The sequence below is a fragment of the Triturus cristatus genome, chromosome 4_1, assembly GCF_964204655.1.
Source record: "Triturus cristatus chromosome 4_1, aTriCri1.1, whole genome shotgun sequence".
Lineage (NCBI taxonomy): Eukaryota > Metazoa > Chordata > Amphibia > Caudata > Salamandridae > Triturus > Triturus cristatus.
In genome coordinates, this window is record NC_140585.1 from 560,485,377 (window position 1) to 560,504,618 (window position 19,242).

Below are 19,242 nucleotides of genomic sequence, written 5' to 3' on the forward strand. Positions count from 1 at the left end.
ACTATTTAGAGTTCTCTGGAGGAAAATGGTTGCTAAAGTGCTCTTCTTGTCACACTGGGAACACTTTTGTTTAAAATCAAATTGCCAGAAGGGTTGCCAGGTCATGCTGGCCTGCTTGGCAATCTGTTAGTTCCTTAAGATGGAAACAAACCCCCGAGACAAGTGCTGGTTTTGAGGAATCGAACAGCAATGGCAACATGCGAAGGAGTTTTTTCTGTGTGTAGGGCCATTGGTCATTGTTCTTGCCATGACACTCCATACTTCACATGGTGGTCCCAGGCAGGAGGGACATAATAATGAAATTCTCCATTACTTTCTCCACCACACATGTTTCACAGGCATCCATATCTAGTTTTGCATTTATATGTTTTTAATAAAGAGATTCCTAATATAGCCAGTGACCAGCTGTGCGCGTCTCTGGTTGGCACCTCAAGCAGGCACACACACTGAGGCTTCGGCATGTGGTATTTCATCTCACTTTAACTGTTTGATACATTTCAACCCAAACTCCCTGGCCTACCCTTGCTAAGACAAGAGGCATCCTACCGGTCTGTTTACATTCCTGATTGCCAGGCTTCATCTGTTCAAAACTATGAAGCAGACATCAGTTGACACGGCAGCAAGAACGGTGAGCCTGAACGTGCCGCCATTATGGAATGCTGCAGCCTTATCATGGGATTGCTGATCCCTGTCATGGGATCACTCACTCGGACATTCTTCAAAAAATTAAGAAAATCTTCTTTTATGTAGGTTAAGCCAATGCAGATTTGCCAAAATAGTATAGAAAGTATTATTGCTTTGGAAAACAGATTTTAATTCTCAAAATAACACATAACTTTTAATGATGATCTAGTGATTTTTTCAAACGCCCTGAGGAACCTAATACTCCTTAAAACAAGTGTCAGGTTTGGCTGTTTTTCCAATAGAATTTTCTTGCAGATTAATGGAAAATTACTATGTACTATGATTTTGATGGAAAGCTGCCATGTAGCGCGCTTTGGTATTATGCCTGAGGATGATTTTTCTTCATATTTTCATGGACATTAATCATTTATGGAGATTTTGACTACTTGATTGAGATGTCCCCCAGTTTGCTCCCACTTGATATATATTTCTTTAATTAATATATTATAATGCATCTATCGACTTTTCAAACTGATGGAGCTTTTATGGATATCTCTATTCAGTATTTTCCATTCTCTGCAGGGGGAGCGGGGCGGGGATGCTCTCTTTAAGTGTGTCTCCCAGGGATTCATGTGAGGCCATTCTGTGCTTGGTGCTGCTTCGACCTGTACCAGGTACACTTCAGAAAGTATCCTCTTTCTACCTACCTATCAGTTTCCCAATCATTTTCTTATAGACTGTTCTCTCTCTAGTGGCCCCTCCACTAATAAGCGGGTGTAAGTCCCGATGATGAATTTGAGCGTAGTGGAGTCTCTCCATCTCTCCAGACCAAATTCCTGCTTGCATTGATGAAAGGATATAATGTTGGAGCCTTGAAACATACTGGCTAACATCAGCATCTCCGCTTCCTGCAATTGTAAAAGACTCCTGAACATAATGTGAGTGTAAATGTCGTATTAAAGTGAACAGGTGTCAGTGGGGAAGAGAAAGAAGTAAGGCCTAATTTCTCCCCATTGAATCCCAAACCACTATGTTCCTGCTAACTAGTGTCGAGAAATATGTGTTTTTATGGGGTCGTGCCTCGTTGTATGATTCATGGATGCACATAGTTTATCTGTCTCAATTCTGAACCATCCAGTTATTAACCGTACCTGCACTGCAACATCTGTATGAAAAATAGAAAGGGACAAATCCCCCTTATTTTTAATTTATTCTAAAGATATAATGGCACCCTGGGCTTGGCTCTTCTCCATATAATTTTCTGAGCTATATTACCTATGCTAGTGAAGAATTCCCTGTCTACTAGAATGGGAGTGCTTAAAATAGAGAACTGTAGGAAGGATGTTAATTTGAATCTAGTTTATGACTCATATCCAGAACAAGAACAGTGTTGTCAATAGGTAAGATCATTCTTGAATGCCTTCAGAAGATTGGGAAGTTTGCTCTGTATAATTGATGTGTCTATGATATTATTTTAATACCTACGTATTTAATATATCTTTCAGTTCATCACAAAAGGAATTTATCTTTTAGGTCCCGGGCAGTATAGGTTAGTACTGTTAAATTTAGAATTTCGGAATTCTCTGTGTTTAATTTGCAGCCAGAAACTGCCTTGAATTTTTTCAAGGTGCCTATTAATTTGGGGAGGGATGACTAATGGTTCCATAATGTTAGAAGCACCCATCTGTGGAGAGGGAGATTTTATAATCATCTGGGCCAAAAAGTATTATCTAATTCATGTTTGCCTTTTGGATGTGTTCTGCAAATGGTTCTATACTTACTATGAAAAGTAAAGAGATCATTAGCAGTTTTCATCAATGAGAAAGCTTTAGATCGTAGACTGGTCAATGAGGTAATATTATATATGTTAAAAGAACCTGGCTACCATGTTGAAAGACTTTTTTTTATTTTTTTGAGTTTTATATAGCGCAAACAAGATCCGAGACACCGGGTATCAGAGCGATTTACATAGCACCAGTTTCGTTACAGAAGGACACATTCATTTTTGTTAGGCACAGGGAGATTAAGTGATTTGCGCAGAATCACAGGATGTTGAGCGCCGTTGCCGAGACTCGAACCCGGTTCCCCAGCTTCAAGGTCGACCGCTCTAGCCATAAGGGTCCCCTTTCCAGCATCCAAAGACAAAGGTATCACAGCAATCTTCATTTCTTTGCTTATTCAACCAGGTGCACCGGTCTTCTAATGTTATCACGGGTTTGTCTGCAAGCAATGAAACTGGACTGATTGGCACTAATCAGACTGGGTATCATCTAATCAAGCCTGTATGCGAAGAGTTTGTAAAAGTCTTAACATCAACATTAAGAAGGGCAATAGGCCTCTAAGAGGAGCATTATTGAGGGTCTGGGCCTAGTTTCAGTATGACAGGTTTTCAAACGTCCTCCATTGTGGGAATACCCTTTTCTTGTTCAATTATGTGATTGTAGAGATTCTCAATAAGAGGTATTGTTTTTAAAGAATCTACTTATAAAGCTATCTAGTCCCAAGGCTTCATTTTTTTCTCTCGAGGATTTTATAGTTTGTTCGGCCTCTTCCTTGGGAATTGGGGTCTCCAGTATCACTCTGTGGACCAGTGGAAAGTGCAGATACTAGTTTTAAAGAAAATGATACAACCCATATGCATATTGTTCATCTTCTGTTTTTTAAACAGGTCTTAGTTTACATTAAAGCTCAATTTTGTAGTTGGCTTCAAAGAGGTCTGTACACCTTACTTGAAATAAGGCCCCAAGTCTAAACTCCATATGTTCCCTGTTACTGTGCTATTCTATAGCTAATACATACTTTACGAGAAAAACTTTGAGGGTTTTCTGTCCAATTCCACATATTTTAGGAATCTGTTTTGGGCTTTGCCTGAAGAGTCATTGGTCAGATGCATAAATATACCAGTAGGGGTCCTTGGAGGGAGTTCATGGGGCAGTGAGGCGGGGCGGAGGAGGGACAGAGTGGGGAAATGTAAACACCGGAATATGGATGAACGGAGGTAAGTACACATTTAAATAAATAAAACGAATTTCGTTGCGCGTGCTGCATCGCATTTTGCTCTTTTTCCTTGCAATCTCCTTCTACTCCCATCTTTTTCACTTTCTCCCTCCATGATTTCCATCTTACTCCCTGCCTTCAGTATTTTCTCTATCTTCTTACTTTCTCTCCCTGCCTTCCTTGCCCTTGTCTTCCTCTTGCTTCATACTGAGCAGCAGTAACACAAGGTACTTCTGTCCGTGTCTCAGGACCGAGCACCTGGCTGCTCCCCCTTGCCCATGTCTCTGTACTGAGTACCTGCAGCACAAGGTGCTACCCCTACTAGCTCTGTACTGAGCAACTACATCATAAGTGAAGTGCGTTTATGTTCATAATAACCTGGGAAAACAGTCTTCCATTGACTGCCAGTCCAAGGACTGCTACATTTCTATCTGTCTTGAACTGTTAGCAGCTCCAGTGCTTAAACTGAGCAGGTGGGCACCAGAGGAGGCCTCCGGCACACATTTTTTGTGACTGCCACTTTTTTTTCTGCATCAAACGTTTACTGGGAAAAGAGGCGGGAACAATACACAAAGCAGAAAGACGCAGGAAGAGAAATTCAGAAAGCCCGTCACAAAGGGAGAAAGTAAGAACCTGCAGGAGTGAGATAAAGGGCAGGGAATGTCTGGTTGTGAATTAAGAGGCTTGAAGTAGATTTAATAATACACAACCTTATTTAATTGCAACATTTAATTGCACCGGCCTCTGGCTTCTGAGCAGAGTTTTGGGCACCAGCTCTCATTCTTGTACAAATTAAGCACTGTTAACTACCTCCTTTTATATAATAAAACAGCAAGAAAACATGCAGTTGTAGCTACAGTATGTTGCTTGTTTCCATATACATGTGCCTGGTATTAGCTAAGAATGTTAGAACAACTTCTTTAAAAAATGAACAGGAATGCGCTTAGAGCTTTGTCAGTAACTGTCACCACAACCCAGAATTAACATATATCTTTAGGACATAGAAAACAAGCAAAAATTGATAGACCTGTGGAAGCCATGCCGTTTACCTTAGAGTCAATGCTTTTCCACTTCTTAAAAAATTATTCAAGGGCACCTTCTGTATTCATAATTCTTTGGTGTATTGAGATTGAAGGGGCAAGGTGGACACCTTTGGGACCTCGGGTAACTGCATAGGATAATGCAGCCTGATTACAGCAAGTACCTATGTCTGACTCCAGGGACCGCTAGTAACACCCTCATATACTGTGTTCTGCTACAGAAAGGATTGGTGTCTGACTACATGGAGTGCTAGTAATGACCTCTGGTGCTGCAGCCTGATTACAGCAAGGGCCTTGGCCTGACTTCTCGGACCTCTAGCAGCAGCCTAATGTACAGCACTGCACTTTAGGAAAGATTTTGCCTGACTCCCTGGACCAATGGTACTAGAGCCTGCTAAAGGAAAGGATTTGTGTTTGACTCCAAGTATCTCTGATAATGACCTAAGTAAGGTACGGCAACTTGCTACAGAAAAGTATTTGTGTCTGACCCAAAGACCACTATAACAATCTGAGAAACTACAAGCTGTTACTGAGAAGGCTGTTTGTCTGACTCCAGGTAACACTTGTAAATGACCGAAGTTACCTCATCATATCTGAAAGAACATTATCTATGATAGATCTGGTGATTCAAAATCATCTATCTCCAGAAAATCTAGATTGCAGCAAAAGTTAAACTATGTCAGCAGCTAAAATTGATCATAGATACTGATAAGGTAGGTGTTAATCCTATGAGTGTTGTATTCAGTATAATAATCAAAACCTTTGGATAGTAAGAACATAGGCACCGGATGTACGGAAATGCAACTCCATAGGAATAGTCATTTAGGAAATGCAAAATGATATGTATGAAATTATCGATTTCCTAATAGTGATTCCGACTCTGCAGGAAATCGCAATTAGGAATTCCCATGCCATATGTAAGAAAGGGCCGGTTTTGCATTTCCTAAAGAGCGATTACCAATTATGAAATTGCTATTTAGGTAATGCTAAACCAAGGATGGCCATGGGCATAAGGCCCCCCATAATGCACCCCAAAACTAGTGTTGCACATGTAGAGCACACATATGCCCTAGGGGCATCTGTGGGCTCTATTGCACTTTAAAAAAGAAGCATCTGGGGTGCTTTTTTTAAATTGTACATGGTTACCATCAACTTTGAGTCAATGGTAATTGCATTTCCTAAATGCTCATTTTGCATTTAGGAAATACTTTGTACATGTGCAAGGAAAACGGAAACAGGAATTTCCTATTTGCTATTTCCTATTTAGGGAATCGCAAAATGCAATTTCTACTCTGTATAAATCGGTTTTTGTTACTCCCTAAATGCCTTTGTACATACTAGGAAAAGGCTGTTTTGCATTTCTTAACGTGCAGAAATTTCCAATCGAGCTGTTAAGAATTGAAAAAGGCCTTTGTACATCTGGCCCTAAGTGTTGTCTTGATCTGTAGTAGTATCAGTTAGTGAGCCTAGACATTTGTAAGGTAGCTGGTACTAGTACTTGTTTGAATAGGTAAAAGGCTAGAATACTCTCTCCATTTCCTCCCCTACCATCTTCCAGCAATTTTCCCGTCACCCACGGTACATACCGATGAATCTACTAGTAACTTCGGTTTCCCAAGATGGGGTTCAAATACGTGTGCTATTTATACTTTATCTTTTATCAAATTTTGTTCTGCCACCTTTGTCCTCCTAAGCATTAGCCTTTATATTTTACCAACGCACGTTAGATGGTATAAACTTTCATTTTTCGAAAACTTTTGCTATGACTTTCGTCATTTATATATAGGCTACAACAGTTTTTACTTTTAGCAGTTTGGGCACCAAAACTCTCACAACATGGAGGCGAGAATTAGTGTTGTTGCAATCTAGTCTTTCTTTACACGCAACAATTCATACCCGGAAGCATTACAGCGATTCGGGCACCAGAACTCTAACAGCATGGTGGCCTGTTTCAGTGTTGTTGCGGTCTAGTCTTTCCTTACACTTAATTGACCTTACCCGGAAGTATCACACCGGCAGTTACATACTAATAGGCTCAATGCAATTCACTCGTGCACCGATCTACTCCGAAGGATGTACCGGCACTGAAGGCTCCCCACTATAGGACCTTCTTCACTGTACCAGAAGTAAGTTCTACATTTGCTGCCTTGCGGTTATTTGGACTGTTTGCGACTTTTTCTTAAACTCCATTAAGTGTTGGGCTTACGTGCTTCTTTTACCTTGCGTTTGACAAATGCTGTCTCCCTGACTAGGGGTTACCATGCGCGGTTCCATAGGGCATTTTTCACTTTAGCATAGTAAGTTTTACTATTGCTGCCTTTGCTGTCTTTTAGACTGTTCGCAGCACTTTTTTCCTTTAAGGGTTGGGCTTATCTGTTTTATAACCCTGCGCTTTGTTAAATACTGCCTCCCCGACTAGGGGTCACCATGAGCGTTTTTTTACCACGCTCTAAGGCATTTTTACTCCCCCATTTCTTTTTGTTTGTTTTTCCACTAATCATACGGGCCAGTACACGCTTTTCTAACATTGCCTTAGACTGACTTCACCTCCTCCGTACTCCTGCACGCTGAAGATTAGCCGCTTCAGGAACGCCTAGCTAGGTTCACAGGCACTATTAGAGCACTTCATTTCAAACGGAAACTTGAAAAGCAATTTTCCGTCTACTTAATTTAACAGGATCTACCGAATCCCGTTCTCAACTGGCGCATTCAACTATTTCAAACGTGCACATTATCTGTGACTCGTTTGATTCCTGATTGAAGTCCTTTGGCTACTCATCCTACGACACCTTGACCCACCATTGCCAAACTTGCCCGTTTAATACACTGGCATTTTACTACACTATCGTGGTCAAACTTTGCTCACAATTTGCTTTATTTGCAATTTTTTTTACTAACCGCGTCTCTCGTCTCCTCTTAACAAGTGCCATCCTTTTTCTAGATCGCCCTACCAGGGATTAGCTTAACTAGAGGCATCACCCAGTGTCCTCATTTGCCCAGGATCATCAGAGTAAACACTCTGTGAGGTCAGTGGCTCCATACTTCTTCGTACAGTACTTACTCCTATTTTGCCTGAACTCCATTACTGACGTAGTTATTTGCTATGTTTTCTCATTTACTTAGATCCTCGTTTGCACGAATATTCAAGCTTCTACGTTAACACCTTACATGCTCATAAGCGCTTTATTAGCTTTCTTACCTTGGTAAGCGTTGTTTTTCTTACTTACTCCTCTATATTTTTGGGATTCTCATTTTCATCACCGCTATTCTCAGCCTCTCTCTCTCACAATAGATGGTTGCCCTATTAGTTTCCTTGGCTACTTCTACAATTACTCTCTTTTCGCTCTCTCCCCTCACTTAACAAAATCTGTCACCCTCTTTCTTTGTTCTAAATAGGTCACCAGTTTTTAAACAAAAAACACCTGTGTGTTTTGTTCTTTTCACAAATCACTTAGCACAACACAGATGCTTTTCTTTTGCACTTCGCTAATACGCTAAAACAATTCTCACAAATGTATAGATTTACAAATTCTACAGCTTTTATTCATTGTATGATTTTAAACAGCCCTGAAGAAGCCCATGCTTGGGCGAAATGCGTTGGCTGTATTGAACTCCGAGCATCTCAAGATTAAAGACCGCCTAAGAATACAAGCTTCAGCGTGGACTCTCTAATTATTTGTACTTTGTATATACACTGTAAAACTTACAACGTATTGCCTCTCATACCCTTGTGAATGTAAAAGGGTAGATTCTTCAACATGAAGAAGAAAAGAGGATGGATCATTCTGGATTCCTAATCTAATTTCTGCAAAATCAAAATGTTCAGTTTTACATTAGCAAGCTCACTATGCACAAGTTTGGCATGAGATGCAAGCACATTGCAGTTAGCACTTGCATGTTTATTTAACAGCTGTACATATGCCTGGATTCCATAGAGTGGGCATGAGGCCTAAACTGGCAAATGGCCCCTTATGATTAGTTATTGAAGTCTGGATCGATTACAGGGTTCATTGGTGGATTGTGCAGCACAATTAGGATATAGTGGGGCCTACAGGACACAGTTTAAGATCTGTCAGGAATGATCAGGAGTTCCCTGATACTATCTTGAACTGTCCAGAATGCAATGGTTGCATTGGCAAAGGTAGCACCATGTGTTCTGAGCTGCCCTGTTTTCAATGGGATGTTTTGAAGTTGTTATTTTTTACTGATATGCACATTTGTTTGCATACATATACATTAATAAACTGAAGTAATTCTCCAAAGCTTATATTTCACTTAGCCATTTTTAGTTGTTTATATTAGAGTCTTACTTTATTATATTCTTTTTTTGTAGTTTAATGGAACATTTGCAGGTCCATACATTGTCTACAATGGAAAGGATACCATAGAGAAGACAGCCATTATCAAGGAATATCAGGGAAGCAGGTAAGCACTCTGTTATTGTTATTGAGTTAAATGGTGTTTAATTGATGTTTGCAAGGAAAAAATAAGTCATGGACCCAATATTTTTATCAGCACTTGGGGTACTGATTTAGAATTGGAGGGTCATTGTAGATATGACATTTTATGGAAAAAAATGATAAATTATTTATTGGAGAAGAAATGCATTGGTGTATGCACCAGCTGAATTATCTCCAACCAGAGGAATAGTATGGCAGAGGTAATTCTTATGGCAGTTACTCAAATATTTTACAACAAATAACTTCATCCTTGAGAAAGCAGGTTTTCTTTAGTTACTATTCATCTCCTAATCCCTCCCTTAAACTCAAGAATCAATATTGTTTCAATTTCTCTGTGAATGAATAAAATAGAGTTATGAATTTTTTCATTCTAAATTAAATAAACAACAATATATTTTCATAAAATAAGTCCTGTTAAGAAACTCTTCCCTACCTTACTGAGTTTTTGTATGGTAGTCTCCATCACCCCATGCTCCAGTGTATGGAAGTCAAATATCATGCTCATGTAACTTTTCAGTCAAAGCACACACCGTACAATATGAGGGACGAGCAGTTCAAAAGTGGGGAAGTACAATATGGCTCAGGACTTTAGGGATCAGAGTGTACAATTTGAAGACCTGTAGAACCATGGAGAAACAACTTTGCAAATAGGCATTTAAAGCACATACTATTAGAAGTTCAAGGCCACTGGCACAGTCATATTCCCCAGTTCACCATAACACCTTCACCATTTCATATGAACTGGAACATGCAGGGGCATCTAGGTCCCACTCTGATTCCTTTCATAGTCGACATAATTTTGACTACAGAAAAGCATTGCTTGCCTTCATCCTCCTGCGTTCTGAACCCATTTTTGTTGACTTGTAGGACTCTGCGCAGTTTACCAATGCTAACTAATGCTAAAGTGCTTGTGCTCTCTCCTCTAAACATGATGAAATTTGCTTACACCCAATTGGCACATTTAGTTTTCTTGTAAGTCCCTTGTAAAAGGGTACTGCAAGTGCATAGGGGCCTGTAAAATAAATGCTACTATTAAACCTGCAGCACTAATTGTGTCACCCACTTCAGTAGCCTTTTCAGCATGTCTCAGGCCTGTCATCAGTAGCGGCTGCTTCTGGGAAGCAGGAGTGAGGCGGCGGTTAAAAAATAAATACAAAAAGATGACTTACCTACTGGCCGGCCGGTGCCTCTTTTCCATCCTCTCCGTCCTCTTCCTGGCTTCTGTGTGAACAGGAAGCAGGAAGCATCCAGTCTCCCCTAAGCCAATCACAATGCTGCAATGCAGCGTTGTGATTGGTCTGAGTGCCGTGGTTCGACACTCAGCCAGCGAATGGGAGCCTGGGCATGTTCTCTACCCAGGCTGTAATGCAACTTGGGTGGAGAACATGCAAAGTGTACTGTTTGGCCGGCCCAAGACGGTTGGCCAAACATGAATGCACACTTAGAAGGATGCCCGCCACTCCTCCCCTTGCGCTGCCCCGCCCCACAAAACTGCCTCAGCACGGAAAAATTAAATGATAATAACAGAGCGTTATCATCATTTTATTTTTCCTTTTTTCAGTTCTGAAAAAGCAGATGAGCCACCCCTGCCTACCGCTGCAGCCTGGGTGCGCAGTTTTAAATTGCCATATTGACCTGGCAAAATAAATCATTTGCCAGGCCTAAACCTATGCTTTTTTTACTACATATAAGTCACCCCTAGAGTAGGCCCTACACAGGCCCATAGTGCAGCATCGCTACTACCCTGGCAGACACGGTAGAGGCATTAGCATCATTCACAAGGACACCCTCCAATGCATCACCTCAGATGACGACAGTACATCGATCTTGGAACACCTCAACTTTCAAATCAGATTAGATGCCAAATCTATCATCAGAGGAACCCTCGCATACAGAACCCTGGGCACCTATCCAAGCTTTTGCGTTGCAATCCCAGACTTCATGTCCCCCCTGGCAATCGACTACAATCACTACATCTTCCTGGTTGACCTTAATGAATTTTCATCTTGAGGACCCCAATGACGACTACTCCATCACCTTCCTGGAGAACATGAGCAACATCAGCCTCACTCAGCTGGTCACCACCCCCACGCACATTGTGGGCCACACACTGGACCCCATCTTCTCCTCCAGCGACAAAATCAAGTTCTCACTCGTGACCGAGCTGACCTGAACAGACCACAGCATCGTCCACTTCACCATTGAGGGCTCACCAGAACCCCGACCAGACCACCCACCCAGCCCTGCTGGAACTGTTGCAGAGTCACGGAACGTCTCTGGATCTCAGCCCTTGAACAGACCAGGCTTCTCCACTTTGACACCCTAAAACTCAGCGTCCAGAACTTCTCTAACTGGATCTCCATTGCCGTCGACACCATTGCCCCCATGGAGAACCCTACCAGCAACAGACCAGCTGGTTCACTCCCTAACTACTGACCCTCAAAGGTGACTGCAAAGAGAGACGTTGGTGCTCCAGCAAGAACCCCTCATACCTCAACACCTACAGATCAGCCCTCAACAAATGCCATCACGACCTCAGGGAGGCCAAAAAGGATGCTCTAACCAACTGCATCGAGGCAAGCACCAACCACGCCAAAGAACTCTTCAACATCCTTAAGAGAGTTCACCTGCCCAGCCACCACCGAAAACACTATCCACCCTTCCCAGGCCCTTTGCAACACACTAGCGGACTACTTCCAACACAAAATCACAGACATCTAGAGCAACCTTAACCCCCAACTCACCGACCTCAATCACCTCCACGAGCAAACCGATTCTACCCATACCCACCGGCTCAACGACTGGAATTACCACCACCACCACCATGAACTCAATCCTCTCTGGTGTGTCCACGGACCACGGCCTACACCACATCTACAACCTAGGAGGGAAATAAATCAGCAGCAACATCACAGCAATCCTCAACACCTCCATCATTACAGCTGACATTCCCCACGCATGGAAACACATAGAGGTCAAGACTCTTCTGAAAAAATCCCAGTGATCTCACCCTTTCCCTTACTGAAGACACCAACACCACCAGAGCTAACTTCCAAAACACCTTGTCTGATGTCGCCACCTGGATAAAGGCCAACTGCCTCAAGCTCAACTAGGACAAAACAGAGGTACTCATCTTCAGGAACAAACCCTCTCCCTTGGATAACTCCTGGTGTCCCACCGCATTCAGCCCCACAACAACCCCCTCCAACCACGCACACAACCTTGGAATCATACAGGACAGCCAACTGACTATGAAGCAACAAGTCAACACAGTCATCTCGTCTTGCTTCCACACCCTCCGAATGCTCCGCAAGATATGCTGATGGATTCCAATGTCTACCAGGAAAACGGTCACCCAAGCCTTCGTCTCCAACCGCCTTCACGCCTCAACCTCCCCCAGACCATCCAGAGCTCCGCAGCAAGACTCATCCTCATCATGCCTCGAAGAACCAGCTCCACCCTTCAGCTCAAAGTCCTCCACTGGCTCCCTTTCCAGAAAAGATGCCTCTTCAAACTCCTAACTCACGCCTACAAGGCCCTCCACAACTCTGGACCCACCTAAATCAACCACCACCTGACATTCCACCAACCAACCAGGGAGTTGCACTTTGTTGCCCATGCCCTGGCAAACATTCTCCGCACCCGTCGGAGACAATGTGGATGTCATTTCTTCTCCTATCTGGCTGCCAAGTCCTGAGTCATGGAATGACCTCCCCTCCACCAATGAACCACTCCTTCCATTGAAGAATTCAGGAAGAAGCTCAAAACATGGCTATTCGACCAAGGCTCACAGAACCTCAGTGCCTGGAGAGCCCTTGAGGTGACAAGCCATGCTATACAAGACTGATTGATTGATTGATTGATAGGGCAGCGTGCAGTGAATTAAAAAGTTAGATACATACTTTTAAGTTTTACATGTCCAGGTAGTGAAAAGTTCTGAAATACATTTTTCACTGCTACAAGTTAACTTTACATGGAATCAGGTAGGAAAGTCAAGTTTGGTCTCTAAAGAACTGTATTTTGAAACCCACTTTAATGGTAAAATTGGATTGTAATTCACAATTCTGAAGATGCTGGTTTTAGAAAGTTTGCATGTTCTTGTCCTAAACATTTGGTGCCTGCAGCCTGTATCCTGAGTCACATGACTAGGCATTGCTGGCAGTAGGTATTTGTATATTGCTCCCAGACATTGAGACAAATGGGGAATAGGTCCTGGTAGGATGGGCCTTCTCTGACTTGATGGGTGGTGGAGCTTTCACCTACGACACTTGCACATGACAAAGGCTCTGCTTGAGCACAAAAGTATTACAAGAGTTTTATCCTTTGGGGAAAATATACCTGTATCTGTTATATATTTGCACTTCTTCCACTCATTCTCTATCACTCACACCATCTACATTCTTTGAAAGTGAGACCATATATTCCTAACAGATAATCCTGACACTAACAGTTGTATAAAGTTCAAAATCGATGTATTCTTCAAAACACTTAAAGGTACACAATTAAAAATTGAAGACAATTATTACAAAATATAATTCATATTATACATAAAATTGTAACCAGGACATATAAACAAATCCTATTTTTATCATATAGAATCACACGTTATAAAAAAGACAGAAGGAGAGAGTACAAATCACAAGACAAGAAACATTATGTCATAAGTAGTGTACACATTCATAGGAAAAACCTTTACGGGCTAGATCCTGGTATTATTTGATTCATGCAATACTTCTTGATCTAGCCACTTAACAAATTGTGTACTCTTCAACTGGGCGTCGGCGCGTTTTGATGGACTCTTATATCACCATCTTTTTCAAGACAACAAGGATTTATTGTACTCTCAAAACCAATAAAAATGTACTTATGATGAATTAAAAATAGCCTGTTGATTAAAACACAGAAAACAATCAAGACACAGTAAAAATAGAATAACATGATGTTTTTTTATATCTAAACATACCCAATCCCTATCTGGGCACATAATGGCATAGTTAACCTATCTCGCCAACAAGAATACCTTATGAATGCACTCGAAGTCCCATAGGCACCTGGTGTGGTATTGGTACAAATACAATGCAACACGTACCCGGTGAAATACTCCTATACCCAACAATTGCTACACTATACATAGTGCCCAATGTGCACATCACCTTATCCCCTGATTATCCAGGTATATGTGTCGGTCTTCGCACTCTTTACATTCACACTCTCACATGTCTGCACAACTCCAGGGTTCACATACATCTTACTCTCACTAAGAGTATGGAATCCAATACTTAGGTTATATATGGTCATTAGATTGAAAGGAGACCTCACCTCTCTAGGGCAATGGTAACTGCTCCTTCAACCATAAGCTTGTGCTTCCTGGGTGATGAGGGTCGATACCTCATAAGTCTTCTATGCAGTATGCTTTGATGCTGTTGTGGGAATAATTAGGATCACATCATTGTCTATTTTTAAAGTGTATAGTGTCTCTTGACTAATTATCTAGTAAAGCAGGATTTTACACTTAACTCGTGTAGCAAAGTAGAACACAAAGGTCTCACCTTTGGAATAGTCTATAATCAACTGTACATTGGTTGAATGTATTAAAATCTGTCCTACTGGATATTCATAAGTCAAGACTGGTTTGATGTATTCTGAAAGACAACGGTATAGTCGCTATATATTTGATAACCTTACTGGATCCAAAAGTCATAAAACCCATGTAACCCATGTAAGTCATTCTCACTTTTGACTTGACGGTGAAGGATACCCAGAAGGACTCTTCAAATTAAAGATTTTCAGGATTAGAGCATCGCCCAGTCGCCTTCCTCTCAGATATAAGGTATCTGGGCAAATATTTGACTCTATAAGAAAGCTAATTGGATTATGAATTACAAATACTTACTCAATAACTAGTCTATCTATAGTTGTGGACATGAAGCATTGATATGAAAGAAAGCATTTTTTACCTGGAAATGACCAAACTAATTGATGTCCTTGTAAAGATGAATGTTCATCGTAGTACTCTTTCCCATCAGGAAAGTGTGCTAATTCATGATCCCTTATGATTATTAGGGTCTGAAAGAAAAACAATAAAAGGGCACTATTTAAGTGCTAACCACATTGGGCTATCATAGCATGTCCTCGGGAACATCCTCTATCTCTCAGGGGACTGAACTAATCCAATTGGCAATGCCCATTGAAGGGTTTAGTTTTGTGTTTAACAAGATTTTTTAAGCTTACCCATCTCCCCTGAATGTTGGAGACTAAAACCATAACTATCATGGCAGTTGTCTAATATAATGTGTTCAGGTTTAGAGTAGTGCTTTATTAACAGTACTACTTTGGCAGAGGCACAGACTGTATCTTAAAGTCCATCCACTATTCTATTTATTAAAAGGGATGCTAGCCTCGGATGTTTTATTCCGTGGGAAACGCCATTTAGAGATTCTATTATATATATATAAAGGGCAATAGTTCTAACACGCGCTGGGTTTTCTACTTACTTTGTAAGTTGCACGCTCCTGCGTGAAAACGTATTTGGCTTTTCTAATCAGGTAGTTGTTTGGGTGTTCCTATTGCTTGTCCTTAAATATCCCGCACTTATCTTCATCACACCTGTTGTTAATTACCGTGGCGTCCTATCGCCCCTACCGTGGGCCTGCCTACCAGCCTCGCATTAGTCCTTCCGGGTTACGGATCGCTGTAAACAGTTAGCTCTTCCGGGTGGATGTGAACATAGAAGACGGGTTTGCCGTACCTATTTGGTGTAGGCAGTAAATCCGTGCCATTTTATAACAATCTATAATTAAGAATTAAAACTAGTTCTTACGCTAATAAATTGGAAATAAAAACGTGCCAATAATCCGACTTGGATGTGTTAAAGTTTCTCTTCTCTCAAAAGGTATGACTCAAACATTAGTAAAATATAGGCGGTATCCAAATTAGGAATATAGATTTAAAATCACTTATATATCGGCCTCTAAGTAATTATTACTCTTAGTAAAATAACAAAATATCTCTTATATGTCCTCTCTCATAGGAAAAGATAAAATTTCTAGCCATGGTCGAAAGATCCTAATGCACCTGCCTACCCAGTATATGAATAAGAAGACCCTAAGAGTGTTTCTCTGTCATAATACAGACTCAAATTAATAATTGCCTCTAGAAAGCCAATGCTAAACCCAATGCGAAATAGTATCTGTCGCGTTACTTCTTAAGGTTTCTCTATATCTGGGCTCAGATTAAACCCACCCGAAATGGACAGTACATCACAATTCTCTTGAGGGGATTTATGCATCTAATGGATGCTAAGGTGGAATAGCTCCACTATAATGATTAATTACTCTCCCTATCTAACTAGTGATTTCTTTAACTTATAAAGGACATCCAGTCTTCTCTGGTATTTAAGCCTTCATTGATTTTATCAAGTGTACACATGTACCATTGTTCTCTCATTTTTCTTTTTTTCTCTACATATACCTCCACGTCTGTTGTAGCTGATATTTTCCAATATAAACCATTGAAAGTCCTCACATTTGTGGTTCAATTGGAAAAAATGTCAAGGGTGCATTTTCTTTCTTTGTACGAATAGCAGATTTATGTTCTACTAATCTACATCTTAGTTCACGTCCTGTTTCGCCAATGCAACCCAGGCCACTCAGGCATATCAGGAGGTAAACCACATTTTTGGTTCTACAATTGGTCAGGTCTCTCGATTTAAATATTTGGCCATTATATTCTATCTGTTTAGCAACTATACATTGCTCACAGATCGAGCACGATCCGCATTTGTTGTTACCTATGGCTTTGGTTTTAAACAGCGTGGTTTGCTTATTATCCTCATTGTCCACATATGTCCACAAAGAATTGCGTACATTTTTGTTACGCCTGAAGGCGAACAATGGTTTTTGGAGGAAAACCTCTCTGTCATCGTTGACTATCTTCCAGTTTCTGTTGATTATATTTTTGATTTGGTTACTCACTTACTAGCTCTGATTCAGCACACGCACAAAGGATTTCACACTCGGCTTTTGTGCCCCCGGACAAGCTGGAGCCAAAAATATTTTTTAAGAGCAGGCTGTGGTCCAGAGGACCACCGCCTGGTCTTAAAAAATGAAACTTAGATATTTTATTTTTTTCTCTTAAAATGCCTCCCGTTTTTCTTTATGAAAAACATGCTATGTTCAAAACAAAGATTGTTTTATTGAAAAGCAATCACAGACATGGTGGACTGGTGGCTCTAGCAGGTAACCATCCCTGTGATGGCAGAAAATCACAGTGGGTTACCAATTGCAACCTACCTCAGGTCTATTTGTGACCGACTACGAATTGCTAAATGAAACTCAATGAGTTTCATACATTAGGAATAGCGATTTACTAATTGTGATTTGCAAAACAATTGCGAATAGGAAATCGCTATTCCTGATCTTCGCACAGTTCTATTTGTGACTGACTATGAATCGCTAAATGAAACTCAATGAGTTTCAGACATTAGGAATAGCAATTCACTAATTGTGATTTGCAAAACAATTGCAATTAGGAAATTGATATTCCTGATCTCCGTTCTTTTAGCCCTAGAAGCTTCTTCTACTTCTAAGTGGCCAGTAGGGAAAATATTTGACCATCAGACCCAACTCTTCAGATCACCTCTGGGCTGGTAGACTCTGCCAGGAAGAAGGACTGCACAGCTGTGAAGTCTGCCCTGCCTGCTAACCAGGGTCTGCTTTGCTGCCAAGGCCTGCTGTTGCTGCACCAGGACTCTTCTATTGCTGGGAACTGCCGTACTGAATATTTCCATTCATTTATCTGGGGGAAGGAGATTATTATTAAGTGTGACCATAAGACACTATTGAAAGTGTTAAACAATGTTGGAACGATCAATGTTTCATCTAGATTAGCCCGTATTTCAATGAGAATATTAGACTTTATTTATAAAACACTGTAAATTCCTAGAAAGAGGAATGCAGTGGCTGATGTTTTGTCATGTATGCCAGTACAGATTAAAGAAAATCAGGATGACAGAGTATATTATGAGTGGAAGGCCTTCAAAAAATTATTAGGGAAAATTGAGACTATATTGAGAAGTCGGAATGAGTTAACTTGTAATTAACTGTCTGTGTTGAGAGGACAACAATTGATTCTTCCTGGGTCATTAAGGAGGAGGATTATTTCTATGTATCATGTGGGACATTTAGGAATTGTGAAAACAAAATCCACCTTTAAAGGAGTTTACTGGTGACCGGCCATGGATATTTAGGTGGAAAGAGAAGTAGGACAGTGTGGTGTGTGTATGTAAGTGAATAAAACCCTTAAGACTTTAAGAGTTTATGTGTCCTAGTCACCATGCAAATGTGTGGCTGGGGACATCATGGGACCAAGGGGAAGTTGGAGAAAGTACATCATAACCCTGATGGATGTATTTTCTAAGTGCCCACCTATTAGGATTATCAAAAATTGGACTCGGACACTGTGCTCAAGTTCTTTGATGAAGTGTTTGTGAATGAAGAGACCCCAGCCATGTTTATTAGTGATAATGGAGTACAATTTACATCAGACAAGATGAAAAAATACCTGGATGAATGTGGAATTTTTTATAGGACTACATCACTGTATAATCCTAATAATGGTATGGTGGTACATTTTAACAGAGTTTTGAAGGGTGCCATTCAGCTGGCATGTAGGAACAATTTCCAATGGAAAGTGCAGGTTTTTAAAACCTTGTGGTCTTACAGGGTTACAGAAGTTGATGTCACTAGATTTTCTCGCTTTGGGATAATGAGGGGAAGGAAACCTAGGTCAAAATGTAATCTTGGTTGGTTAATTTATTCAGGGAATGTGGAATGGTCGTCAAAGGAGGTTAAAAAAACTTTATGCAGAAACATGACACATCCAAAAAATATTATGATGAAAAACAATGGAGCTAAGTATGCAAGTGATAAAGTTGGACAGTGGGGAGAATTAAAGAAACCGGGGAGGATCTCTAGAGAGATAATTTATTTTGTAACCTTTCTCCAATTATCAATGGGCACGCTAACAAGCATAGCGATAAGAAAAGTAGCGCTAACCACGGTTATCGCTACTTTCCTTACGTCTGCTTTTAGTTTGACTTAGCCATGATATCCAATGGAAGG

The 19,242-nt window shown here is 40.8% G+C and overlaps 1 protein-coding gene across 1 annotated transcript in view; it reads left to right on the plus strand.

Annotated features, from left to right (window-relative positions):
- CD36 (CD36 molecule (CD36 blood group)) overlaps positions 1–19,242 on the plus strand; it is a 468,975-nt gene that overhangs the window by 233,924 nt on the left and 215,809 nt on the right. Inside the window, exon 5 of the mRNA XM_085652881.1 lies at positions 8,995–9,086. Coding sequence (XP_085509007.1) covers positions 8,995–9,086 — 92 coding nt within the window. The remainder of the gene's footprint in view (positions 1–8,994; positions 9,087–19,242) is intronic.